The following is a 27,492-nucleotide window of genomic DNA, read 5'->3' as shown; positions in this document are numbered from 1 at the left end:
TTTACACCCTCGGAAACCCTGTACAGGGTCGCTATGGGTCGGAACCGACTTGACGGCACTTAACAACAACAACAACAATGGAGTACTGTAGGGTAAGCATTAGACTGTTAATCACAAAATCGGTGGTTCAAACCCACTAGCTCCTCGGAAATACTATCAGAGTCACTGAGTCAGAACCAACTCGACTCAAAGGCACTTAACAATAACATAATTTATAGTATTATTACCATGAACTTTCAAAGAATCTCATTAACTCACTAATCTTTCTGAGCCCGGAATGAGACAGGCTTAAATACAAATCCTGTCATTTACCAGCACATTAACATTACCTGACTATTAAGATTATGGTGAAGAATTTAATAATGATACAGTTCCCTTCTCTCTCAATCTCCCAAAGCAAAGATAACAGAGGAAGGAAATACTTCTAATAGCTGCAAATACAGTCACTTTTTCCATTACTGGCACGTGAGGGTGAGGGGGAATACAGATGCAAAGGCACATATAGAAATCTGGGGTTCTGAGTGAAGTCCCCAAATGCTTGCAAAGAGGCAGCATGTTCGATCCTCAGGGACCCGGCCCCGCGCAACTCCCCTCTTGAGTCCCGGGCCGAAGAGCCTCCGCAAACAAGCATAGTTATTTCGGAATCACCATGAGGCAATTCTCATGAGGCAACGGGTCAGGAATGCGGCGCCGAGCCGAGCCGCTGGCGTCCGCGACTCCCCCGGCTGGTATACTTGCCCGGGTCTTGACTGGCAATCCCCGGCTGCGGGAGCCGGAACTCCGGGAGGCAGGAAATGAATGGGGACCCGAGGGATGGGGGCGCGGAAGAGGCAGGCCCCCGTTCTCGGGAGGTCGAGGGGATTAGGAAGGAACCTGTGCCCCCACCCCGAGGCGGGGGCCTTGCAGCGGCGCCCCTTCCCGGGCAGGGCGCGCCAAACGAGGCGGGGGCCCGGCTAAGGCCCGAGCCGGGGGACCCCGGGGCTCCTCACCTCCGCGATGTCATGTTCCTCCCGCCCTCCGGCTCCGCGACGGACCCGCTCCTTGCTCAGCTTCTGCTAGGCCCGGTCACATCAGGCTGGCCCCAGGGAGGCCCCGCTCGGGACCGGACAGGGGGCAGAGCCAGCCGGCCGCGCAGACCCCCCCTCCAGGCCTGGGGATCCCGGAGACTGTGTAGCCGCCCCCCCAGCCCGGCTAGCTCCTCCTCCTCTCCCGCCCTTCGCTACCGGCGCCACCACAACGTCACCCCGCGCGACACTAGCCGCCACTTCCTGCTCCCGTCTGTTAGGAAGTGTGCGGCCGCCAGCAATGGAAATTCGCTGGCTCGGTATCGCCCCCGCCGTTCTGTGCCCAAAGCTCCCTCGCTTCCTCCCTTAAATCTTGACTGCTGACAGCTAGCAGCGCGCTTGCAGTTCACAGTCCCTCCTACCTATGGCTTCCTAGCCTACTATGTCAATTTCCATCCCGGCTCTGACTGCCGAATCAGATTCATTCATTTTATTCCACAAATCACTTATTGGCTATATAACCTTGAGAAAGTTTCGTAATTATTCTGTAGCTCAGTTTCCTCATCTATAAAATGAATTTTCTTTTTTGCGGTTACTGTGATGATTAAACATGTAAATTGGTTAGAACTGAGCCTGGCCTATGTGTTGTTAAGTGGCGTCGAGTTGGTTCTGGCTTATAGTGACACTATAGGGTTTCCAAGGAGTGGCTAGTGGGCTTGAACCGCCAACTTTGCGATTAGTAGTTCTAATGGTGGTGTTGGTTATGCGCCATGGAGTCAGTTCCCACTATTAATGGAGTCTGAGGCTGTAACTCTTTGTTGTTGTTGTTATGTGCCGTGGAGTAGGTTCCGACTCATAGCGACCCTACACCGGGTTTCCAAGGCTGTAAATCTTTACGGGAGCAGACCACCTCATCTTTCTCCCGCGGAACCGCTGGTAGTTTCGAACTGCAGACCTTGAGGTTCACAGCCCGATTCGTAACCGCTATGCTGCCAGAGCTCCTTAGGGGAGTAGAAAGCCTCATCTTTCTCCCGCGGAACAGCCAGTAGTTTAACAACAATTTTAAGATTGTTGTTAGGTGCCGTCGAGTCGGTTAGGACCCATAGCGACCCTCTTTAGGGTTTTCAAGGAGCAGCTGGTGAGCTTATACCGCCGACCTTGCGGACCAAACCTACTTTGCAGTCCAGTGCATTAACCTGCTTTGCCACACCAGGACTCCATAAATCTTCATCGGAACAGAAAGCCTCACCTTTCTCCCCCAAAACGGCTGGTAGTTTTGATCTGCTGACCTTGAGGTTAGCAGCCGGACTCATAACCACTACCTTACCAGAGCTCCTTTATTATAAGATTACACATATATTAATTAACTCGTTAAGGGAATGTTGTTGTCATTGTTTTGTGCCGTGGAGTCGGTTCCGACTCATAGCGACCCTGTACCGGGTTTCCGAGGCTGTAAATCTTTACGGGAACTGAAAGCCTCATCTTTCTCCCGCGGAACAGCTGGTAGTTTCGAGCTACTGACCTTGAAGTTTGCAACCTGATTCGTACCTACTACGCTACCAGAGCTCCTTGTTAAGGGAATAGAGCTAGTAAACAGCAGAACTAGAATTTGAACTGACGTTTGCTTCCCTCCAAAATCATTTTTGTCCCATTGAGTCACATCTTACCCCTATACAAAGAACTCTGCCACTGTTTACTATGCCTAGTCAAACAAGGAGTTCAGGTTTGGCATTTTAGTATAAACACTGGACAGCAAGGTCTATGACAAGGAAGGTTGGTGGTTCAAGCTCCTGGGAAACCCTATACAGAGTCACTAAGAGTGGGAACCGACTGGATAGCACTGAACAACAACAAAATCAAACATAGGAACCCAGGTGTAGCCTTGTAAAATAAGCACTGAACTGCTAATTGCAAGGTTGGAGGTTCAACCCACCAACCCACTCCTCGGAAACCCCATTGTTGTTGTTGTTATGTGCCGTGGAGTCAGTTCCGACTCATAGTGACCCTGTACAGGGTTTCCGAGGCTGTAAATCTTTACGGGAGCAGAAAGCCTCATCGTTCTCCCGCGAAACAGCTGGTAGTTTCGAACTGCTGACCTTGAGGTTCGCAGCCCGATTCGTAACCACTACGCTACCAGAGCTCCTTTTTCGGACACCCCATACAGGGTCAGAACCAATTCAACAGCACTTACGAACAATCAACAGAAAGAGCCCAGGTGACGCTGTAGTATTAGCACTGTAAACCGCAAGGTCAAATTAAAACAGGATAAGCCCTGAACTTGAAGGTTGATTTGAACTGCAAGGTCAGTGGTATAAGCCACCTTATACAGGGTAGCTATGAATTGGAATAGATTCAATGGCAGTGGGTTTTTAAAGTGTGTTTATTAGATGTGTGTGTGTGAATACTTGTGTTAATGAACATCTCTCTAGACTAGTACTGGTTGTTCAACACAAGTATAATGTGGGTCACATACGTAATTTTACAGTTTCATTTTTGTTGTTATTAAGTGCCGTCGAGTCGATTCTAACTCATGGCGATCCTGTATAGGGTTTCCAAGGAGCAGCTAGTGAGTTTCAACTGCCAACCTTGTGGTTCACAGTCCAGTGCTGATCCTACAGTGCCACCCAGGAGTCCTCAGATTCTGTTAGTCACGTTTAAATTAAAATTTACATATTTAAATCAAATTTAAATTAAAAGAAACAGGTGGAAATTGTTTGAATTTTGTAAACCTAATTCACCTAGTGCTGCTATAATAATAAAAAAAAAAATTAGTGGGTGGCTTTAATCAATAGAATTTTATTTTCTTGCAGTTTGGGAAGCTGGAAGTCTGAAATCAGGGCACTGACTCTAGGGAAAGGCTTTCTCTCTTGGCTCTGTGGGGAAGGATTTTGTCTTGTGAGTTTCTATTCCTTGGCTCATTGGTGATCTTTATTTGGAATTGTCCATCTTCCCCCTTCTCTGCTTGTTCCTGCTCTTTTCACATCTCAACATAATTGGCAGAAAATACACCCTGCACTGATTTGCCTTTTTAACATATGATTCTCAAAAGGGATTATATTCACAAGTATTGTTGTTAACAGTCATCGAGTTGTTCCTGACTTATAATGACCGTTTATAGGATCTCCAAGGAGCAACCTGTGGATTTGAGCCACCAACCTTGTGGTTAAGTTGTTGTTGTTGTTGTTAAGTGCCGTCGAGTCAGTTCCGACCCATAGCGACCCTGTACAGGGTTTCCGAGGCTGTAAATCTTTACGGGAGTAGAAAGCCTCATCTTTCTCCCGCGGAGCGGCTGGTAGTTTCGAACCGCTGACCTTAAGGTTCGCAGCCCGATTCGTAACCACTACGCTACCAGAGCTCCCTAAGTAGTCCTGTACTTATCCCACAGCACCATGCCACGACTCCAAACCACAAGTATAATTGGTTGGTTATATGCTACGGAGTCGGTTCTGACTCATAGAGACCCCTATAGGGTTTCCAAGGCTGTAAATCTTTTACAGGAGCAGAAAGCCTCATAGTTCTCCCTCAGAACGGCTGGTAGATTCAAACTTCTAACCTTGTGGTTAGCAGCTCAGCTCATAATCCATGATGCTACTAGAGCTCCTAAACCACAAATATAGAGGTTAAGATTTAGGGGGACACAATTTTGGGGGGCACAATTAATTCATAACACCAATATAACAAAATATGGTCAATCAACATGTCATCAATATGAAACATTCTAAATAAGATATATTACATTCTTTTTTTTCTTAAGCCTTCAAAAATTCAGCGAATATTTTACATTTACAGCATGTCTTAATTTAAACTATCTACATTTCAAGTCGAGTTAGAAAGATGAGGCTTTCTGCTCCCACAAAGATTTACAGCTTCAGAAATCCTACAAAGGGTCGCTATAAGTTGGAATTGACTCAATGGCAATTTACAACAACAGCAGTATGTCAAGTGATCAGTAGTCACATTTGACTAGAGGCTACAATACTGCACAGCTCATTCTTTTCCAAAACTGCAAAATAGTAATCTATTTCTGTGTGGGTGAACATTAACTTATTTCTAGTTTGGGGGTGGTGGTGGTGGTTGTGTATGTTTTGTTTGCTTGCTTCCATGGCTTTCTTTATGAGGAAATTGTTGACAGAGTGAATCACTATATTGACCATAATATTAACACTCAGGGAGGTATTATCAATATTGTCAATTGTTATTAAGTGTTGTCGAGTTAGTTCCAACTCATAGCAACCCTGTATAGGGTTTCTGAGAAGTGAGTGGTAGGTTTGAAACCGACTTTGTGGTTAGCAGTCTAGTGCTAGCCTACAGAACCACACCAGGACTCTGAATATTGTCATATTGTCCCCATTTTATAGGAATGCTGATATGCAGGGGCTTACCTCTGGTAGTGCAGTGGTTACGAATCGGACTATGAACTGCAAAGTCAGTAGTTTGAAACTACTAGCTGTTCCGCACGAGAAAGATGAGGCTTTCTGCTCTCATAAAGATTTACAGCCTCGGAAACCCTGTACAGGGTTGCTATGAGTCGGAACCAACTCCACTGCACATAACAACAACAACAATAACAAAACCCTGAAGCTGGGACTTCTGATGTGGCACTGTGGATCAGTCCTGGACTGTGAACCACAAGATCAGCAGTTCAAACCCACTAGCTGCTCCTTGGAAACCCTATACAAGGTTGCTATGAGTTGGCGCCAACTTAACATCACTTCCACCAAGAAATCCTGAAGTTATCTAGCAAATGGCTTCTGGGTTATAAGAACAGTAGTTCTTATAACTACTTGCAGTTCCATGGGAGAAAGATGAGGCTTTCTGCTCCCTTAAAGATTTACAGCCTCGGAAACCCTGCAGGGTTGCTATGACTTGGAACTGACCCCACCACCCTTGCTGCAGCACAACTGTCTCAGAGTCACAAAGAGATATGAACCAATTTAACTAGATGTGTCACCTTGGGCAATTCATTTATTCTAATAGTGCCTCAGTTCTTTCACTTCTACCTCACAGCGAGGTTGTAATAACATTTAAAATGCATTAGTCTCCAGACATGTTTTGTTGTTGTTGTGTGCCGTCAGAGTAGGTTCGGTTCCGACTCATGGAGACCCTGCATAGAGTTTTCAACAAGAGGCTGATGGGTTTGAACTGCTAACCTTGATGTTAGCAGTCCATTGCTTATTATACAGCGCCACGACACACAAGTTTATTATTTGCAAATAAGAACGCACTGCATAAATTTAAAGAGCATTTTGTATAGCGACTCAACGGCACTTAACAATAGGCACTTAATAGAGTCAACTTTATAACCACATGATTATTATTATATAATTATTATTTATGATATTTTGCCCAACTGATGAACTTTCAAGGTGCCATGGTGGCTCAACAGTTAAGCGCCAAACTACTAACAAAAAGATGGTAGTGGTGGTTATGTGCTATGGAGTCGGTTCCTTGGAAAACCTTTACAGGGTCACTGCGGGTCTGAACCGACTCCAAGGCACTTAATAACAATGGAACTTTTGGGGTCAGTTCTACTCCACCATATAGGGTGGCTATGAATAGAAAATAGTTTTTATGGCACTTGACAATGAACTGTTCTCAGGAGTTGAAATCCAGTGAACCGTTTTGCAATACTTCAATAAACCACAAGAGGGCTTCACTTATGCTTTTATTGCAATGGCTGTTCATATAACAAATAATTTGGGATTTTGACCTGGTGTGGCGCTGTAGGATAAGCACTAGACGGCTAACTGCTAGATTACAGGTTCAAGCCCACCAACTGCTCCTCGGAAACCCTAAAAAGGGTCGCTATTATGAGTTGGAACCAAGTCTCAGAAATCATCAGAATTTCTGAAGGGTCATCGACAACTAACAATAACAACATAACACAAAGCATTTTACGACAAAATATTTTCCCCTTTCTCCGTTTCCTTCAAAGGAAAAAAAAAGACTACGTCTCCCGTCATGCTCCAAATACGGAAGGAAGTGGAGCTGACACTTCCCATGATTCCTTATAGCCGGAAGTTGCAGGCCTTAATTCTCTTTCCCATCTTGCAAGGTAAGAATGGCGGCGTTTTTCTGCAAGACATGTTTTCAGCACCTCAATCCTTCGCCATCCGAACCAGGAGGGCATCAAGTTGACAGATAGAAGTATCAGTCATGCTCGTGGCCAACTAAAAGGCCTCCCAGACGTTTCATTTCTTTCGCTTGGGTTTGCGGCGGGGCACGAAGCGGGTGAGGTGAGATGCCGCGGAGACTGCGGTGGCTGCGGTAGCTTGCCACCCTTTCGAATTAGGCGCATGGGGTCCCTGCGGGGCTTCGTAGTGGGCTGGAGGGACCGAGTTGATCGTTGGCGTTCCGGAATCCAGAGCCTGGGTTCTCGAAGACGCCACTGTAGTTGTTTAGAGCCACGTTGAGAATTAGGGCTGAGGCCAAATGCAGCTTTCCTGTATTCCCTCTCTCCGCTACCGGAAGTCGTCTTTTGGGATTAGCAGCGCTTTTTTATTTTTGGTCGGGACCGAGTTTGGGCTAATGGATGCCCGTCCTTGCTTTTTTAAACTGAAAGTAAGAGCAACGACCCTAAAAGCAGATGGCTACACATTACAGGTTTTTTACTTAAATTTGCTTAAGTCTTTACCTCGGTGTCTTAACTCGTAAATTAGGAATAGTAATGGTGTGGAGACTTCGGACCACTAAAGCTGACGAGGGTATGATATTTCACGGTACAGGGGAGACAACCCATAATGCACAACAGGAGTTAGAGGTGTGAGGTTTTGGAGGAGTCGGGAGATGAAATAAATGACTTCTTAATTTCAAGTTGAAGAGAAGGACTTGGGAGCCTGGGGGTTTCTCAGTGTGCGACTTTAGTGTTTTCTGTTAAGGAATGATGGATGAGATACCTTTTGTCCCCTCAATATTGCTAGATGGCGGGTGAAAAGGCTGAGAAGCCTCCTACCAAGGTGGAGAAGCCTCCTACCAAGGTGGAGAAGCCTACCAAGAAGAAGAAGCCTATAGTCAAAAAAGCAAATGCCAGTGGCAAAGCTAAGAAGACTAATCTCAAGGGCAAAAAACCCAAGCAGGGGAAGCCGCACTGCAGCCGAAATCCTGTCCTAGTCCGAGGAATTGGCAGGTATTCCCGATCGGCCATGTATTCTAGAAAGGCCATGTACAAGAGGAAGTATTCAGCTGCTAAATCCAGGGTAAGGAATGTTGGGAGAGCCGCTGACCATTCATTATGTGTGAATCTAAAAGGTTTTGTCTGTCTCTTGACTTAGTGATGCTTCTGTCTTGTAGGTTGAAAAGAAGAAGAAGGAGAAGGTTCTTGCTACTGTCACAAAACCAGTTGGTGGTGACAAGAATGGTGGTACCCGAGTGGTTAAACTGCGCAAAATGGTAAGGTGGAGGCCATAGTAAATTGGTTGTGTTTCACTTAAGCTTGAGTACTCTGGTGGTTTTTGTGTATTGTTTTTAGAATGTCATTTACCAGAGAACTGATCATCTAAAGCACTGGGTTTACAACTTGGCTCTATTACTTAGAGCTTGGTATTCTGTGAGTTGTAAGTGGGAAATGCGTGATTGTGAAGGTTGAATGAAGGAGGACAAAACATAGAATCAAGAATGTTGTCTGGCCTAGAGAACATAAATCTGCTAAAGCATTGTTTTTTCCTCTCCTGCCACATACAAGCTTTACTCTCTGTATTATGGCAAGTGGGCCAACCCTCACAAGGAAAATTGCACACTAGAGGAGAGGTGACACTTCGACTTCCTTTCTTATCATGGTTTTTGCCAGCTAGTTTTTCTGTTAGGTTCAGTAGTTAAAAGTGTATATGGCAGTAATGAACACTAGGGTCCCTCACCTGTGGTCTCTGCTTGTAGAAAGGTGACTTCCTGCATGTATGGTATTGCCCATGGGGGGTTGAAGCTGGGGCAACTGGTATCGTGAAGGTGGACCATCTTTGAAGTTAAGGCGAGGAAGCAGGTCTGGCCCAAGGTTCCAGCTCCAAGTGGTGGCAGAGTCAGGCTGGTCCTTGGTCAGGAGTCCTAAGCTGGGCTTGCTTGTTTCTGGGGTCCATGGGATTGCTGATTGGCACCTGTGTAGTCAAAGTCCCTTGTGCTTCCTCAGTGCCCTTCCTAAGTGAGGTGATGTCACTGGGTGACGCTAATACTAGCTGCAGTTTAAGGTAAGTGACTGGGGGTGGTGGGCAGTCACAGTGAGAGCCAGGAGTGCTGGTGGCACCCAAGTCCTCCTGTCCCACATAATAGGAGCCCTTTGCCTCCAACAAAATCACCAAAGGAGTTTTGAAGTTATTAAGGGGATGAGCTAGGTCCACCTATATGTGAAAATCAGGTGAGGGCAGCAGAGACAGGACAATGGGAAGGGGAAGATAGATGGTGTTTGGGCCACACTAGCTATGGCAGAGTGGACAGCTCTGCTGCAGTGGCAGGGGCCCAGGGAGAGACAATATCAGTATAGGTGAAGTGATAAGGTAATATGGTCATCCTATGAGTTGGAACTGACTCAAAAGCACTCAGTCACTGCCACCTAGTCTTTGAGGTCCTTGTGTGGTGCTAACTGCAAGATCAGTTGGTTTTCAGAAACCCTCTGAGTTGGAACTGACTGGACAGCACTCAACCTGGTTTGAAACCTAACCATGTCGTTAAATAAGGGGTGGGTGTAGTTTGAAGTGGGTTATGATTTTTTTTTTAATTGGGGCTCAAGCTGTGCCTCTTCATAATATGCACAGTACAGTGTGTCATGTGTTCTGAAGAGCTATCATTTTATGTTGGTTTTTTGGGATCAGCAACAGACTGGGAACCCCTCGGGCAGGCAGTTCAAGCCCACCAGCTGCTCCTCGGAAACACCATAGAGGGTCCCTGAATCAGAACTGACTGGACAGCACTTAACTAACAACAGCCTGGTCTTTGAAACCTAACCATGTCCTTAAGTGAGGGTTGGGTGTAGCTTGAATTGGGTTGTTTTTATTTAAATTGGGAGTTGAGTTCTGCTTCCCTTCATATGTAAAATATAAGGTATTGTGTTAGAGGTCAGGGAAATCTACAAAATCGCTAAATCCAAAGTTTGGAATCAGTGCTGCATTGCAGTGTGAAAGATAGCTTTACTGGCAGTTTACAAAGGTAACTCAGCCCTTTCTGTGTTCAAATACAGCTCCTCTTGTTAGTGGCCTCCATCCAAGTTTTCATCTATGAAGGTTGTAACAGAGACAAGAGTTAACTGGCTTTCTGTTCATCTGAAGGGCTTGTTTAAATAAATTGGAACCTCTGACTCTCTCCAGCCTAGGTATTACCCAACTGAAGATGTGCCTAGGAAACTGTTGAGCCACGGCAAAAAACCCTTCAGTCAGCATGTCAGAAGACTGCGGTCCAGCATCACTCCTGGGACCATTCTGATCATCCTCACTGGGCGCCATCGAGGCAAGGTGAGCAGGGCACCTTGGTCTAGTAGGCTCGAGCCCTGGAAAGATTTGTTTACCTATTTTGATGGTCTATAAAATAGCAGCAGTCGAATCACTTAGTAGCAGACAGTCATACGTATTGTGCATAGTTTTTCCTACTCATAACCAGCAAAAAGATTTTCCTGTTATACAAATACCATCTCTAATCCAAAGTATACATTAATTGATATAACCATTTCTTGCCATTGGTTATATCACTTGCCACAGAAGGGTCTTCAAATGGCCTTTTAGTAAAAGATATTTCTATAATTAAGTAACTTCCTTAGGAGAGATGTGCAGAACTGGAATTATCTTCGTTGTACAGTATTAAAAGGAATGCCTGCTCATTTTTTTAAACTCAAATGCTGGGATACTAGTATCCTGAGTTCACCCCTGTAAATAGTTTGGTATAATTGCTTTCCTGAACAGCCGAGCAGCATACATATACGTAGACATTTCCTTTACCAAATGTAGACACATGGTATATGTTAAATTAAAAAATCAGTTTTTAATTTGCAGACACATGAGTTACATCTAATGTGTTTCTATTTCACAGAGGGTGGTTTTCCTGAAGCAGCTGGCCAGTGGTTTGCTCCTTGTGACTGGTAAGAAAATCCTTCTTTATATTTTTTTCAACTTAAATTTATGTGCTGTTAATATATTTGTACCTGCAGAGACTAGAAGTTGCACAATTCTGAGAGATTGTGAACCCCTTTTACTGCCCTGTGTACCTTGTATGCATATTGGCAAGTAGCTGTCACCTGAAATACCTAGTGTTAAGTGCCATCAGTCAAGTCAGTTTTGCCTCATAGCGACTCCGGGTTTGAACCACTGACCTTGTACTTACCCTCCCTACAGCGCCACACACTTGCTGGCTTTAAAGTTTTGGAGGAAAGAGGAAAGAAAGCCTTCTCAATGCTGACTATGGAAGACAATTTGGGGGTTTCTTCAAATACCTACTCAGTTCATCAATATTTATTTCCCTGTTAGGACCTCTGTCCCTCAATCGAGTTCCTCTGCGTAGAACACACCAGAAATTTGTCATTGCCACCTCCACCAAAATTGATATCAGTGGTGTGAAGATCCCCAAACATCTCACGGATGCTTACTTCAAGAAGAAGAAGCTGCGGAAGCCCAGGCACCAAGAAGGCGAGATCTTCGACACTGAGAAAGAGGTACGGTGTTCTGTTCCTGTCATCTGTGAAGTCATTGTCACTTTTAATTGGGAACAAAAATAAACATGGTTAAACATTACACAAAAATGAAAAGTATAAATAAGGAAGAGGTAGGTATCTGGGAGAAGACTCAGTTTTTTCCAGATTCTTCTAAATTTAGTAACTTAACAGTGGGATCTGGACAGTTTAACTAGAATCCTGGAGTTTTGGTAGAACCTCCTGAAAATTACTGCTACAGTTCTATCAGGAATGTACCCTTATTTATTCTGGATCAGTATTAATGTACAAAGAGAACTGTATTGCCTTAAAAATAATTTCTATTTTTGAGGCATAAAGAATTAACAGTTGTCCTTAATGTGCTTAGAAAGGGGCATTGATACAGGATTCCTAGGTTGATCCAGATATTTGATAACCTAGATCTGCTTATTAAATGTTAACATTTCTGTTTCTTTAGAAATACGAGGTTACAGAGCAGCGCAAAGTGGATCAGAAAGCTGTGGACTCACAAATTATGCCAAAAATCAAAGCCATTCCCCAGCTCCAAGGTTACCTGCGTGCTGTGTTTGCTCTCACAAATGGAATTTATCCTCACAAATTAGTATTCTAGATTTCTTACAAAGAAAGAACCTCATTAAATAATTGATAAATTTAACGTGTCTTGTTTTTCCTTTTGGTGAATTCTGATCTGACTTACAGTGTCAGAGCAGCCAGCTTGATGGGACTTTTGCCTCTACTCCAAGGAATGGGTGAAGTCCTGGTGTGGCGCTGTGGGTTAATGCGCTCGACTGCAAACTTTGTTTGAACCGCAAGGTCAGCAGTTCGAACTCACCAGCCACTCCTTGGAAACCCTATATAGGATCATTATGGGTCAGAATCACTCAAAGGCACTTAACAACAGATAAGAAATGGGGGTTTCATGACAATATGGGGATTCCTTTTCACTGGTTTGGGACCTGAGGTCACCCTTCCTTAACTTTCTTTGTCCACTGGCATCAGCATTGACTTCTGGCTTTTCCACATGTAAGACAGTGACCCTGAACAAGGCAATAGGAAACCACTAAGGACTCCCTAGCCCATTTCTTACCTCCTTTAGCTCCTCCCTCATAATTACCGCTATTAGTGTCTAAGACTTGTTTTGAACATATGAATACAACTATCCCCCATCCCTTTTTATTTGTTTAGCCAAAACTCTAGTACATGGGGAAAATACCCAGATAATTTCTGCTGGGTTAAAGGATGTGTGCATTTTGATTTTTAGTGTGGCTAGTACCAAATGGAGTCCAGATGTGAACTGCAAGGTTGGCCAATCAAATCCACCAGCCGCTCCTCCAAAACACCCTATACAGTGTTGCTATGAGTCAGGCCTCAGCAGCACTAACCAACAGTACCAAGTGGTCTTGCAGTAGTTTCCTGCTTGTGCTCCTATTCATTCCCTAAACTTGCTAACAAAAGCCTTGGGTTTTTTGCCAGTAAAGCAATGTACTAGTTGGAAGCTCCAGTTATGATTAAAAGCCACTATAAATACAACAGGTTCTCTTGGATAAATACCTAAGAGTGATTACTAAATTGGGTAATCCATAAACTATTTTTTGACTGTCAAATGTTTCCATTTTGCATTTCCTCTAGCAGTATATAAGTTCTGCTATTCCACATTTTTTTTGTCAGTCTGGTATTTTCAGTTCAAAAATTTTCACTATCTTAATAAATATGTGGTGATAGCCACTGGTGTGCTTTTGAAATGTCTGAACATGTCACTCGTCTGCTTAGAGTCCTTTTATAGCTCCATGTTGCTTAGGAGCGGCCCTGTTTCTCTAGACTTTATATTCTACCCCTCACTTTATGATCATTCTTCAAAAAGAATACTGTGGGGGTTTTTTTTGGTTTTGATTTTTAATGTCCATACACATTTATTTACTCAGCAACTTTGTGGTTGATAATACATAAGATTATTTCAACAGATACAATGGTGTATAGCATGTGTTAAGTGCCGTCAAGTCATTTCTGATCCACAGCTTGCCAGTATTGTGTTTTAAAGGAGCAGCTGGGGAGCTTGAACCAACAACCATGCAGTTCAAATGGCTTTGCATTCTGGTGCATTAACCCACAGCAGCATACCAAGAGTGTATGCATGTACTCATCGCTAATTCTTAAGTTGAGGAACCAAGATACGTCTTAAATGTAGGCTTTAGAACAACATTCATTACATAGTATTACCATAGTAAAAACAAATTTCCTAATGCTCAAGTATCCTGTGAAATACTCAGATATTTTTTTCTTCATTCATATTGATAAAATCTATTGTGTTTAGTTGCTTGTTGAGTCTTTGTCAGTTTAATCTTCTCAGATAACCTCAGTGCCTGTTTTCCCAAGGCTGATTAAGTTTGGCATGCCTGTCTACCAAAATCTGCCAATACCTCTGTTCATAATCACCAGAAAGTACTTTGAGTTTCCAATTGTGTTTCTTTTAATTTCTGTGCCTGCATCTGTTACTTGAATAGCTTCAGGAGTCTTTAAGTCTTGGCATGGCATTCTGTATCTCCTAGCAAGTCAACATACAGTTTCTGAGATCACTGCCAAAGTAATCCTGTATGAGAGTTGAGTCGTTAGGTGCAATCGAGTCGGTATGTACTCAGTGACCCTTGTACAAAGGAGTAAAACACTGCCGGTTCTGCACCAACCTCACAATCCTTGCTATGCCTAAACCCATTATTACTGCTACTGTGCTAGTCCATCTCATTGGGCGTCTTTTTCTCCAACTTTCCACGTTACCAAACATGATATCCTACTCCAGGGACTGGTCCCTCCTAACGGTATGTCCAAAGTATGAGATACAAGTCTGGCTTCCAGGGAGTATTCTGGCTGTATATCTTCCAACACTTGTTCTGGCAGTTGGTGGTACTTTTATTATTATTCTCCAACAACGGAGCTCAAATGCAATTCTACGGTCTTCCTTAAGGAGCTCTGGTAGTGTAATGGTTACGAATTGGGCTGCAAACCGCAGGTCATCAGTTTGAAACTACCAGCTGTTCCGCGTGAGAAAGATAAGGCTTTTTGCTCCCGTAAAGATTTATAGCTTCGGAAACCCTGTTCAGGGTAGCTATAGGTCGGAACCTACTCCACAGCACATAACAATAACAGTCTTCCTTATTCACTGTACATCTTTTGTATCCACATGAGGTTTTTGAAAATACCATGGCTTGGGTCAGGCACACCCTATTCCTCATACTGACATCTTTACTCTTGAACGCTTTTAAAAAGTCTTGTGCAGCAAATTTGCTTAATGCAATGCATTGTTTGATTTCTTCTGTTTCCGTGAGTATTGATGGTTGATCCAAGTAAAATGAAGTCTTTCAGAACGTCAATGTTTTCTCCATTTATCGTGATGTTATTTATAGGTTCATTGATGAGGATTTGTTTTCTTTACATTAAGGTGCAACCCATACAGAAGTCTGTGGTCTTTGATCTTCAGTATTTTAAGCCTTCTTCACTTTCAGCAGCCAGGGTTGTATCATCTATATTTTGCAAGTTGTTAATGAGTCTTCTTCCAATTCTGATACCATGTTTTCCTTCCTATAATTCAGCTTCTCCCATTATTTGCTCAGCATACAGACTGAATAAGTATGGTGAAAGAATACAACCCTGGGAAACACCTTTCCTGATTTTAAATGATTCGGTGTTCCCTTGTTCTGATCAAAGCACTGCCTCTTGGTCCATGTATAGGTTCCTCATGAGTACAATTAGTGTTGTGGAATACTCATTCTCCGCAATGCTGTCCATAGCTTGTTATGATCCACACAATCAAAAACCTTTGCGTAAACAATAAAGCACAAGTAAATATCTTGTCTTCTCTGCTTTCAGGCAAATCCATCTGACGTCTGCAATGATATCCCTTGTTCTACGTCATCCTTTTCAGAATCCGGCTTGAAGCTACGGAAGTTCTCTGTCAGTATATGGTTGCAGCCATTTTTGTATTATCTTTAGTAAAACTTTGCTCACCTGGGATAGCAATGACATCTGATGATTTGTGCATTCCATTGAGTTACCTCTCTTTGGAATGGGCACAAATACGGATCTCTTCCAGGCCAGGCAGTTGTCTTCCAAATTTCTTGGCATAGGTGAGTAAGTGCCTCCAGTGCCACATCAGTTTATTGAAAGATTTCAATTTGTATTCCATCAATTCCCAGTGCCTTGTTCTTTCCCAATGCCTTCAGTGCACCTTGGACGTCTTCCTTCAGTAACATTGACTCTTAAAATGGTTGAACGTATCAACCATTTCTTTTGGGTATAGTGACTGTATTCCTTCCATCTCCTTTTTTGATGCTGTCTGCATCATTCAATATTTACGCATAGAATCCGTCAATACTGAAAATTGAGGCTTGAATTTTTTCTTCAGTTCCCTCAGCTTGAGATATGCTGAGAATGTTCTTTCCTTTGGGTTTTCTATCTCCAGGTCTTTGCACATATCATTATAATAGCTTACTTTGTCTTCTAAAGTGGACCTTGCAATTTTCTGTTCAGCACTTGTACTTCCTCACATTTGCTTTAACATGCCTATGCTGGAGAGCAAGTTTTAGAATCTCCTCTGACATCCAATTTGCTCTTTTCCTTCTCTTTTGTTTTCTTAATAACCTTTTGCTTTCTTCTTGTATGATATTCTTGATATCATCCCACAAGTCTTCTGGTGTTCAGTCTTTATTGTCTAATCAAATCTGTTCTTCAGATGATCTCTAAATTCAGGTGTGATACATTCAAGGTCATATTTTGGCTCTTGTGGACTTGTTTTAATTTTCTTCAGCTTCAGCCTGCCCCTGGCCTTGTTTTGGAGCTTTTTCACCATCTCTTCATGGATGTCAGTTTGATTTCTGTGTATGCCATCTGGTGAGGTCCATGTGTCTAGTGTTTTTGTGTTGTTTAAAAAAGGTATTTGTAATGAAATTAGTGGTCTTGCAAAATTCTACCATGTGATCTCTAGCATCATTTCTATCATCAAAGCCATATTTTGCATGTTTGATCAATTTTAGACTGAAGAAGTTGATAGAATAATTTCATCATCACGTGCATTGGTGGTTGGTGTGTAAACTTGAATAATAGTGGTATTAACTGGTCTTCCTTGTTGTTAGGTGTCATCGAGTCAGTACCGACTCATAGCAACCCTATGCACAATAGAACGAACCACTGCCCAGTCCTGGGCCAATCTCACAATTTTTGCCATGCTTGAGCCCATTGATGCTGCCACTTTGCCAAACCATATCATTAGGGGTCTTCCTCTTTTTCTCTGACCTTCTACCTTACCAACATGATACCTACCCTCCAGCGATTGGTCCCTTCTGACAACATGTCCGAAGTTTAAGAAACAAAGTTTGGCCATCTTAGCCTCCAAGGAGCACTCTAACTGCACTTCTTCCAACACAGATCTGTTGGTTCTTTTGGAAGCCCATGGCACTTTCAATATTCTCCTCCAACACCATAACTCAAAAGCATCAATTCTTCTGCGGTCTTCCTTATTCACTGTCCAGCTTTCGCATGCATATGAGGTTATTGGAAATACCGTGGCTTGGGTCAGGCACACCTTAGTCCTCAAGTTGACATCTTTGCTCTTCAACACTAAAAGGTCTTGTGCAGCAGATTTGCCCAATGCAATATGTCTTCTGATTTCTTGACTGCTGCTTCCATGAGTGATGATAGTTGATCCAAGAAGAATGAATTCCTTGACAACTTCAATCTTTTCTCCTTTGATAAGAATGCTGTTTATTGGTCCAGTAGTGAGGATTTTTGTTTTCTTTACATTGAGATGTAATGCATACCGTAGGCTGCGGTCTTTGATCTTCATCAGTAAATGCTTTAAGTCCTCTTCACTTTCAGCAAGCAAGGTTGTGTCATCTTCATATCACAGGTTGTTAATGAGTCTTTCTCCAGTCCTGATGCCACGTTTTTCTTCATAGAACCCAGCTTCTCACATTATTTGCTCAGCATACAGGTTGAATAAATACGGTGAAAAAATACAACCCTGTCGCACACCTTTCTTAATTTTAAACCATTCAGTGTTCCATGTTCTGTTTGAACAACTGCCTCTTGGTCCAGGTACAGATTCCTCATGAGCACAATTAAGTGTTCAGAATACTCATACTTCACAATGTTATCCATAGCTTGTCATGATCCACACAATAGAAAGCCTTTGCTAGTCAATAAAGCACAGGTAAACATCTTTCTGGTGTTCTCTGCTTTCAGCCAAGATCCATCACACATCAGCAATGTCGTTCCACATCCTCTTCTGAATCTGAACCTCTGGAAGTTCTCTGTCATTGTGTGCTTGCAGCTATATCTGTATTACCTTTAGTACAGATGGGATATCAAAAGTACTGTCTTTGATTTTACTCACATGGGATATCAAAGATTTTGTCCGATTTCCACATTCTGGTGGGTCACCTGTCTTTGAAATGGGCACAAATACGGATCTCTTCTAATCAGTCGGCCAGATAGTTGTCTTCCAAATTTCTTGGCAGAGATGCGTGAGTGCCTCCAGTGCCGCCTCACTTCTTGAAAGATTTTGATTTTTATTCCATCAATTCCCAGTGCCTTCTCCTTTACCAATTCCTTTAATGAACCTTGAACTTCTTCCTTCAGTACTATTGGCTCTTGATCATATGCTACCTCTCGTCTGTCAGTTTGTCATGCTGTGGTGGCTTGTGAATTGCTATTCTGGAAACTATGCCACGGGTATTTTAAATACCAGCAGGGCCACTCATGGTGGACAGGTTTCAGATGAGTTTCCAGATGAAGACAGACTAGGAAGAAGGAGCAATGAACTACTTAGGAATATTTAGTCACTGAAAACCTTATGAATATCAGAGAAACACGGTCAAACATAGTGCTGGAAAATGAGCCCCTTAGGTTGGAAGGCACTCAAAATGTGACTGGGGAAGACCTGCTTCCGTGAGTGTTGATAGTTGGTCCAAGAAAAATGAATTCCTTGGCAATCTTTTCTCCATTGATAAGAATGCTGTTTATTGGTCCAGTGGTGAGGATTTTCATTTTCTTTACATTGAGATGAAATCTATACTGAAGACTGTGCTCTTTGATCTTCATTAGTAAATATTTTTAAGTCCTCTTCACTTTCGCAGGTTGTTAATGAGTCTTCCTAGTAGAAATACTTAAATTGACAAATTATCCTAAAGGTTGAATACTGTGTTTTTAATCAAAGTTTACACAGAAATTTAGGTTCCTAATCAACAATTACAACACAAGTTGTACAGTCACATTGGTTACATTCACAATGTTGAATGTTCCTACTTTCATTCTAGTTCTATTTCAATTAGTCTAGTTTCTCTGCAAGTTGGACTGTTTTTATCACTACCTAAGAGCCTTTAGTGGTTACAAATTGACCTGCTATCCACAGGGTCAACAGTTCGAAATTACCAGCTGTTCCACAGGAGATAGATGAGGCTTTCTGCTCCCATAAAGATTTACAGCCTCGGAAACCCTGTATAAGGTCGCTATGAGTCGGAACGAGGGCACATAACAAAGAGCCTTTTGTTTCACTAACTTGCTCTTCTATCCCTTAACTGGTCCCTAGGAGCTCTGGTAGCATAGTAGTTATGACTCAGGCTGCTAACCTCAGGGTCACCAGTTCGAAACTACCAGCTTTTCCACAGGAGAAAGATGAGGCTTTCTGCTCCCATAAAGATTTACAGCCTATGAGTTGGAACCCACTCCATGGCACATAACCATCACCACTGTGTTGATGGAATTACATTGTAATGATAATTTAATTCTATCTTTCCAGGAGGTTTGCCCAGAAGCAAGAAAACTGTAGGCCAATTGTTAGGCCCACTTGACAAATTTATCATTATTAGAAAACTATGATCTAATCCAGAGTATTTTAGAACTAGGGTATTGAAAGATTGCTGTTAACTGCTATCAAGTCAGTTGCAACTCAATGACCCTGTATAGGATTTTCAAGAAACAGCTGGTGGATTTAATCTGCCAACATTTGGTTATCAGTCCAGTGCTTATACTACAATGCCACATTGTTGCCATCAAGTCAGCTCCAACGCATAGTGACACTGTATAGGGTTTCTGATGGATTTGAACTGCCGACCTTGTGGTTTGCAATCCAACATCACACCAAGAGTTCTACAGCACCACATTGGTTTCTAAATATTTCCTGCAGATTCACACTATTTCTCAGGTGTATGCAGGGATATTCATTGCAACTCTAAACCTTCCATCAGTTGTTGGTGCCATCAAGTTGGTTCTGACTCATAGTAACCTCATGTACAAGAGAATAAAACTGCCTGATACTACACCATCCTCACAATTGTTGTATTTGAGCCCATTGGGGGTCTTCCTCTTTTTCTCTGACCATCCATTGTACCAAGCATAATGCCATTGTGTAAGTATTTCTCATTGGGGGTCTTCCTCTTTTTCTCTGACCATTCACTTTACCAAGTATAATGCCTTCAAGGTACTGGTCCCTCCTCTATGAAAAACAAAGTAAGTCTAGCCATCCTTCCTTCTAAGGAGCTCTCTGGCTATACTTCGAAGACAGATTTATTTGTTCTTCTGACAGTCCATACTACTTCAATATTCTTCACCAACACCATAATTCAAATTATTCTCCAGCCACTATTCAACCTTCACAGGCGTGAGGCTACTGAAAATACCATGGCTTGGGTCAGGCACACCTTAATCCTTAAAGTGACCTCTTTGCTCTTTAACACTTTAAAGAAGTCTTTTGCAGCAGATTTGTGCAATGTAATGCATCATTTGGGTTTATTGACTGCTCTTCTGTGAATGTTGCTAGTGGGTCCAAGTGAAATGAAGTCTTTAACAACTTCAATCTTTTATCCATTTATCGTGATATTATCCATCAGTCCACTAGTGAGGATTTTCATTTTCTTTACATTGAGATGCAATGTACTCAAAACATATAAATTCATTTTCATTGCTCATGTACTCAATGTACATTGAGATACTGAAGGCTGTTATTTATAGTCTATGATTTTCATCAGTACATGTTTCAAGTCCTCTTCCATTTCAGCAGACAAAATACAGACAACCTGTATATTTCAGCTTGTTAATGAATCTTTCTCCAATCCTGATGTCATGCTCTTCTTTATATAATCCAGCTTCTCTGATTTTTTGCTTAGAATATAGATTGAATAAATATGGCGAAAGGATACAACCTTAGTGCACACTTTTCCTGATTTTAAACTATCCAGTATCTTCTTGTTCTGTTCGAATGACTGTCTCTCTTTTTTTTTTTTTCTTAAATGTTTTATTGTGAATTATGTGATCGTTTACATGGGAGAACATTAGTTTTACATTCATTCTATGGTATATCGTCTCATTGCCATGGTTACAATCCCCTCTATACAATCCTTCCCCCATATCCCCCAGTCGAATGACTGTCTCTTGATCTATGTACAGGTTCCTTATGAGCACAATTAAGTGTTCTGGAATTCCCATTCTTCACAATGTTATCCATAACTTGCCATGATCCACACAAAGGCCTTTGTATAGTCAATAATGTACAAGTATTCTTCTGGTATTCTCTGCTTTCAAGCAAGATCCATCTGATGTCAGCAATGCTATCCCCAGTTCCACATCCTTTTCTGAATCCTGCTTGAATTTCTGACTCATCAATAGCTCCCTATTGATGTACTGCTGCAGCAGTTTTAAAATTATCTTCAACAAAAATTTACTTGCATGTGATATTGATAATCGTTTGATGATTTCTGCATTCCATTGGTTCACCTTTTTTGGAATGGGTATAAATGCAGATTCTTTCCTGTCTGTTGGACAGGTGGCTGTCTTCCAAACTTCTTAACATAGATGAGTGAGCACCTTCAGCACTGCATCAGTTCATTGAAATATTTCAATTTGTATTCCATTAATTCCTGGATTCTTATTTTCACTATGCCTTCAGTGCAGCTTGGACTCTGTCTTCCAGTATCATCAGTTCTTGATCATATGCTATCCCTCGAAATGGTTGAACATTGACCATTTCTTTTTGGTACAGTGACTCTATGTATTCCTTTTATTTTATTTTGATGCTTCCTGTATTAATCAATATTGTGCCCATAAAATCCTTCAGTATTGCAACCCATGGTTAGAATTTTCTCTTTACTTCTGTTAACTTGAGAAATGCTGAGTGTGTTCTTTTGATTTTCTAACTCCTGTTCTTTACACATTTCATTATAATACTTTGTCTTCCTGAGTGATCTTTTAAATTTCCTGTATCATTTCTTACTATTGCTTTAGCTTCTTACATTCATGAGCAAGTTTCAGAGTCTCTTCTGACATTCATTTTGGTCTCTTCTTTCTTTCCTATTTCCTAATAACTTTTTGCTTTCTTCTTTTTTTTTTATTGTAAAAATATAGAGAACACAACATTTGCCAATTTGACATTTTTCATATGCATGGTTCAATTAAATCAACATCACCAATATCTATTGCCAAATTTTCCATCACCCAGAAGGTGGAAACAATCCAAATGTCCATCAAGAGATGAATGGATATATAGAATGTGGCCCACACATACAATAGATTATTACCCAACTGTAAAGAGAAATGAAATTCTAATACATTGTACAATGTGGATGAACTGTGAAAACACTACGCAAGTGAAATTACAGTATTGTTTAGTCCCTGAGTCCATCTAATTGAATTTACTTCCTTTTGTCCCCCCGGGCCCGGAGATTGAGCCTGAGAATTTCTTCCCAGATATTCTTAGTGTGGTCCTTGGACCAGCAATGTCAGCATCACCTAATGTATTCGTCTCCTAGGGCTTTTATAAGGTATCTGAAACAGGGTGGTTGAAAGCAGCAAATATTTATTCTCTCACAATTCTGGAGGCTTGAAGTCCAAGATCAAGGTATTGGCCAGGCTACACTCCCTCTAGAGGCCTTAGGAGAAGACCCCCTGTCTCTTTCTGTCTTTGGGTGGTTATTGGTGACCCTTGGCATTCCTCACTTACAGAATTGTCATTTTAATCTCTACCTCTGTCTTACATGGCTACCTTCCCTGTGTGTATCTGTTTCTCTTTTATAAGGATGCTGTTATGTGCCATGGAATTAGTTCCAACTCATAGTGCCCCTGTATAGGATTTCTGAGAAGTGACTGGTGGGTTTGAACCGCTGACCTTGTGCTTAACAGTCCAGTATGTATCCTACAGGCCACACCAGGACTTCTATAGAAGGCTGTTGTTGTTAAAGTGCCATCGAGTCAATTACAACTCATAGTGACCCTGCCTAGGTTTTCCAAGGATTGGCTGATAAGTTTGAACCTTTGATGCTGTGATCCAGTGCATTATCCTGCAGCGCCACACCTTGCTTTCTTGTATGATGTTGTTGATGTCATCCAACCACTTCCCTGGTCTTCAGTCATTAGTATCTAATGAATCAAATCTGTTGTTGAGATGGTTCTCTAAATTTAAGTGGAATATACTGATGGTCATATCAATAGAGAATCAGTAAAGTAGCTTACGTCCATACTCCAGAGTATAATTTAGCTATTTAAAAAATGAGGCAGCTCTATCTGAAGTTATGGAGAGACCAATAAGACATATTGAGTGGAAAAAGCAAGTTGACGTAACCAGATACAATCAAGGTTGTGAATGGATTCGAATTGACAAATCAGCTAAAAAGATATTTTGAAACAATTAGGGAAATTTTAATATCGAGTAGCTGTTAAGTAAGATGAAAATTTCATGCCATGGAGAGGTGGTAAACCTTAAATTAAAAAGGCTACAAGATAAAATGTGCAGTATCTCATTTTGATTTTTTTAAAAAAATGTTAGAGTCTTTGCAAAAATGCTCACAAGAAACTTCCTATCCCTGTACATTAGGCCAGTGGTCTCAAAGCATTTTGATCTTAATTTCCTGAAGAGCTAAAATAACTATTTATGTGGGTTGTGTCTATTGATATATTAAAACCAAAGAATTATTGAAATATTTAACATTATGTAATGAAAAAATCACTTTTCCAAAAGAAAAAAAATGAGAAGAAAGTCATCATTTTACATTTTTTAAAAACTCTTTATGTCTTTATAGAAGACAACTGGATTCTTAACTGCTTCTCTGTTCATTCTGTTGCATTATTACCTGTTCTACAGCATCTGGAAAAGCCCATCCTACAACCCTGAGAGAATCAGAGCAAATACGCCTTAGTAATATTCTAATTGTTTTGTGTTTTGAACTCATAGACTCACTTAAGGATCTCAGGAATGCTTAAGGAGCCCTGGAACATACTTTGAGAACTGCTATACCCTTTGCAATGTTTCATCAAATAGTGGAGTGTCTCCCTACTCCTTGTGACTTGTTTTGACCAATAGGATGTGGCATAAGTGAAATTGTCTAGGCCTTGCTGCTCCCATGCTTGCCCTCTTGGAACTCTTGTAGCTAGCCTCCCTGAGAATGAGAGTCCACATAGAAAAAAAGGTTCAGTCAAGAGCCAGAGAGCCAGCTCCAAACACCAACTACGTGAGTGAGGCCATCTGAGACAATTTAGCTATAGCTGAGCTGCCTCCAGCCACATGAATGATCCCCATCAAGAACTGTCCAGAATTTTAATGGTAATTCTGACTCACAGTGACTCTACAGGACAGAGGAGAACTGTCTCATAATTTCCAAGGATGTAATCTTTATGGAAGCAGAGTGCTACATCTTTCTCCTGTGCTGGTGGATTTGAACTACTAACCTCTTGGTAACCGAGCACTTGATCACTGTGCCACTATGGCTCCTTTTAGCATATAAAATAATGGTTGTTTTAAGGTACTGTTTGACTTAATCGATAACTGATAGAATGGTTTGTGTGTGTATATGTGTATGTTCACACATATACCTGTGTGTATGCATTGACAGGCATTTGGGGAATATTCAATGGGAATGTTTATGAAAAATAAACAAGCTGGTATAAAAATAAGTAACTTCTAAGGGAAAGCTTGGAACAGGAATATTAAAAAAGATAATCTTATGCTCACCTACTAACAGCTACTTTCCTTTGCTTCTTTCAAGTTATTATACAGTGCCTATCAATGAACATGAATTTATGTGTTTTGATTTTTTAAATAGAATTTTTTAGCTGCTGTCAAAGTTTCTGAAGTATCCTTTTTGATGGCTGCATACTGTTGTAAGATGTGCATCCTTTGGAATAGAGCTGATTTCTTTTCTATGATCAATTCTGGTTTTGTCTTTTCATTTTGAGGGTGGATAGGAGTCCTGGTGTGGCACTGTGGGTTAATGCGCCAAAGCCATCTGAACTGCAAGGTCCACAGTTCAAGTTCACCAGCTGCTCCTCGGAAACCCTATACAGGGTCACTGGGTCGGAACTGACTTGACAGCACTTCACAACAACAGGAGTAAGAAGTTAAGGTTAGGGTTAGAACTGAGGACAGGTCTAGACTAGGCCTAGGATTTTGTGTAGTTTCAGAGTTATGGTTAGGACAGGGTTAGTATTAAGGGAAGGGTTGGGTTAGAGCTAAAAGTAGGTCTTGGTTTAGTTTTATGCTTATAGTTAGGTTTATTTTTATTTATTTTTATTGTTTATTGTTTACAGAACAGATCACCAGTTTTATATTCAATAAATCATATACTTTGCTTCATTATAATGATTTCACTCCTCTCCATGTACCATAAGTTAACAGTATTCACTTTAACTCTTGTACTCTTCACTGTATCTCCTGCTATCATTCCTCTGCCAACTTCCCTCCTGTTGTATAATGCCTGCCCTGTCACCCATGTTAACATGTGTGTACCCTCTAGCCCATGAATAATTCACTCCTCTCACCCTGGCAATCATTTTAGGATGTTCCTTTTATCAAGGAAACCTCTTCTTAACTTTTTTTTCCTTTTTATTATTGTGAACAGAGTGATAGTTTACAAGGGAGAACATTGGCTTTACACCATCGTTTCGTTGCAATGATTACAATCTCCTCTGTGCATCATCCAACAGTATTTGCTTCCATTCCCTCTGTTTTTCCTTCTTTGTAGGGGGTGGAGGTTTGAGGGTGGGGAGATGAACACAAAAACACTCAGGAATAAATAATATAATTTAAACAACCAAAGGGCACATTCTGCAAGCCTGTCTCCTGGATGACTGCACTCAGTCCCTCACTTTCCATGAATCTAGAGACCTCAGCTGCTCCCTTTCTCCATGTCCTTATCTCTGCCTCCATCTCTGTCTTCTTAACTTTTTACAACAGTGGTTTCACACAATTATTTTTCCATTTGTAATTGACTCATTTCACTCAGTATAATGTCCTCCGGTTTACCCATGTTGTGAGTTGTTTTACAGAATTCAACGTTGTATAGTATTCCGTTGTGTGCATGTATCAAAGTTTGTTTATTCTTCTATTGATGGTTATTTAGGTAGTCTCCATCTTTTTGTTATTGTGAAAACTGCTGCAGTGAACATACATGTGCATATATCTAGTCACGTCACGCCTCTTATCTCTTAGATATGGTAGTGAGAGATTGCGGGGCCATATGTAGCTTAGTGGTTACAAGTTGGGCTGCCAACCTCAAGGTCAGCAGTTCAAAACTACCAGTGGTTCCGCAGAAGAAAGATGAAGCGTTCTGCTCCTGTAAAGATTTACAGCCTCAGAAACCCTTTGCAGGGTCACTATGAGTCAGAGTCAACTCCACAGTACTTAACAACAACAACGATGTTATTTCTGGTGTAGTGCTGTAGGGTAAAATACTAGACAACAAGGTCAGTTTGAACCAAAGGTTGGCAATTCAAACCCACTAGCCACTCCTCAGAAACCCTATACAGGGTCACTATGAGTTGGAATCGACTCAGTGACACTTAACAACAGCAACATATTTGTATTTCCAACTTTTTGAGTAAGCGCCATACCATTTTCCACAGTGGTTGTGCCATTTTACAGTCCCGCTAGCAGTGTAGGAGGATCCCATTCTCACCAGCATTCGTTCTTTTCTGGTTTTTTGAGCTTTGCTATTAATGCTGGAGTAAAATTACATCTCAATGTTGTTTTGATTTGCATCTTGCTAATGGATCATGATGGTGGGCATTTCTTCACACATTTGTTGGTCACCTGAGTGTCTTTTTTGGTGAAGTGTCTGTTCAGGTCCACTGCTCATTTTTAAATTGGATTGTTGTCTTCTTGTTGAGGCATTGAAGTGTTCTATATATTTTAAAGAGTAGTCCTTTGTCTGGTATGTTGCTACCAAACATTCTTCCCAGTCTGTGGGTTCTCTTTTTACTGTTTTGGTGAAAGCCTTTTATTGTGAATTGAGTGAAAGTTTACAGGGCAGATCATCAGTTTTACATTCAACAAGTTATATACTTTGTTTCATTACAATGATTATAATCCCCTCCATGTACCATCAGTTAACAGTATTTCTCTCTATTCATTTTAGCTCTTTTTTTTTTTTTTAAACACTCAAGCATATATAATAATTTACACCACCAAAGGGCACATTCTGCAAGTCTCAGTCCCTCTCCTTCCATGAATCCAGAGTCCTTAGCTGTTCCCTCTCTTCATGTTCCCATCTCTGCCTCTATCTCTGGTGTCGCTGCTTCTCTGGATAATGTCTCCCATTCTGCTTATGCTCTTTTGATAGCCCTAGGATCTTCTGTTTCTAGACTGTAGATTAACTACTCCCTGTTTTTGTTACAAAACTTCTACCTTTACAATTGTGACAGTTGCCTTAGTCATGATAACATCTACTCACTATTGAATCATAAGAATCTTATCCCCATCTCTTTTAACCAGACCCATCTAGACAAGATGAAAACTATTCAGTGAGGAATCTGTCTTCCCCCACACACTTAAACTAAACTCCCTCTTGAAATCTTGTAAGCCAGTCACTTCGTGCCTTTACTGCCCCCTCATTTTAG

At 41.5% G+C, this 27,492-nt stretch overlaps 2 protein-coding genes across 3 annotated transcripts in view; one reads left to right on the top strand and one right to left on the bottom strand.

The window, feature by feature from the left end:
- Window positions 1-1,161, bottom strand: part of PTPN11 (protein tyrosine phosphatase, non-receptor type 11) — a 93,331-nt gene extending 92,170 nt beyond the window's left edge. The window contains exon 1 of the mRNA XM_006870464.1: window positions 990-1,161. Within this exon, the coding sequence (XP_006870526.1) occupies window positions 990-1,003 (14 nt within the window). The 5' untranslated portion in view covers window positions 1,004-1,161. The remainder of the gene's footprint in view (window positions 1-989) is intronic.
- A 5,845-nt stretch (window positions 1,162-7,006) lies between these two features.
- Window positions 7,007-12,271, top strand: RPL6 (ribosomal protein L6). 2 transcript variants are annotated; one of them, XM_006870462.1, is made up of 8 exons: window positions 7,007-7,059; window positions 7,925-7,960; window positions 8,000-8,200; window positions 8,295-8,393; window positions 10,295-10,438; window positions 11,010-11,058; window positions 11,444-11,628; window positions 12,083-12,271. In XM_006870462.1, the coding sequence occupies exons 2-8, from the start codon at window positions 7,925-7,927 to the stop codon at window positions 12,233-12,235; spliced, it is 867 nt and encodes a 288-aa protein (XP_006870524.1). In that variant the 5' UTR covers window positions 7,007-7,059; the 3' UTR covers window positions 12,236-12,271. The 2 variants fall into 2 exon arrangements, with proteins under 2 accessions (XP_006870524.1, XP_006870525.1); XM_006870463.1 differs by having other exon boundaries at window positions 7,007-7,235.
- The last annotated feature ends 15,221 nt before the right edge of the window (window positions 12,272-27,492 follow it).

This window comes from Chrysochloris asiatica, unplaced genomic scaffold, assembly GCF_000296735.1.
Source record: "Chrysochloris asiatica unplaced genomic scaffold, ChrAsi1.0 scaffold00142, whole genome shotgun sequence".
NCBI classification, from domain to species: domain Eukaryota; kingdom Metazoa; phylum Chordata; class Mammalia; order Afrosoricida; family Chrysochloridae; genus Chrysochloris; species Chrysochloris asiatica.
This window is presented reverse-complemented; position numbering and strand designations above follow the sequence as displayed.

What these genes read in the sequence shown, in the direction of transcription:
- RPL6 (XM_006870462.1), top strand. Translation starts at nt 7,925, where the DNA reads ATGGCGGGTGAAAAGGCTGAGAAGCCTCCTACCAAG. An exon ending in CTGAGAAGCCTCCTACCAAG is followed by an intron (nt 7,961 to 7,999) that starts GTGGAGAAGCCT and finishes AAGCCTACCAAG; the next exon opens with AAGAAGAAGCCTATAGTCAA. An exon ending in TCTTCGACACTGAGAAAGAG is followed by an intron (nt 11,629 to 12,082) that starts GTACGGTGTTCT and finishes CTGTTTCTTTAG; the next exon opens with AAATACGAGGTTACAGAGCA.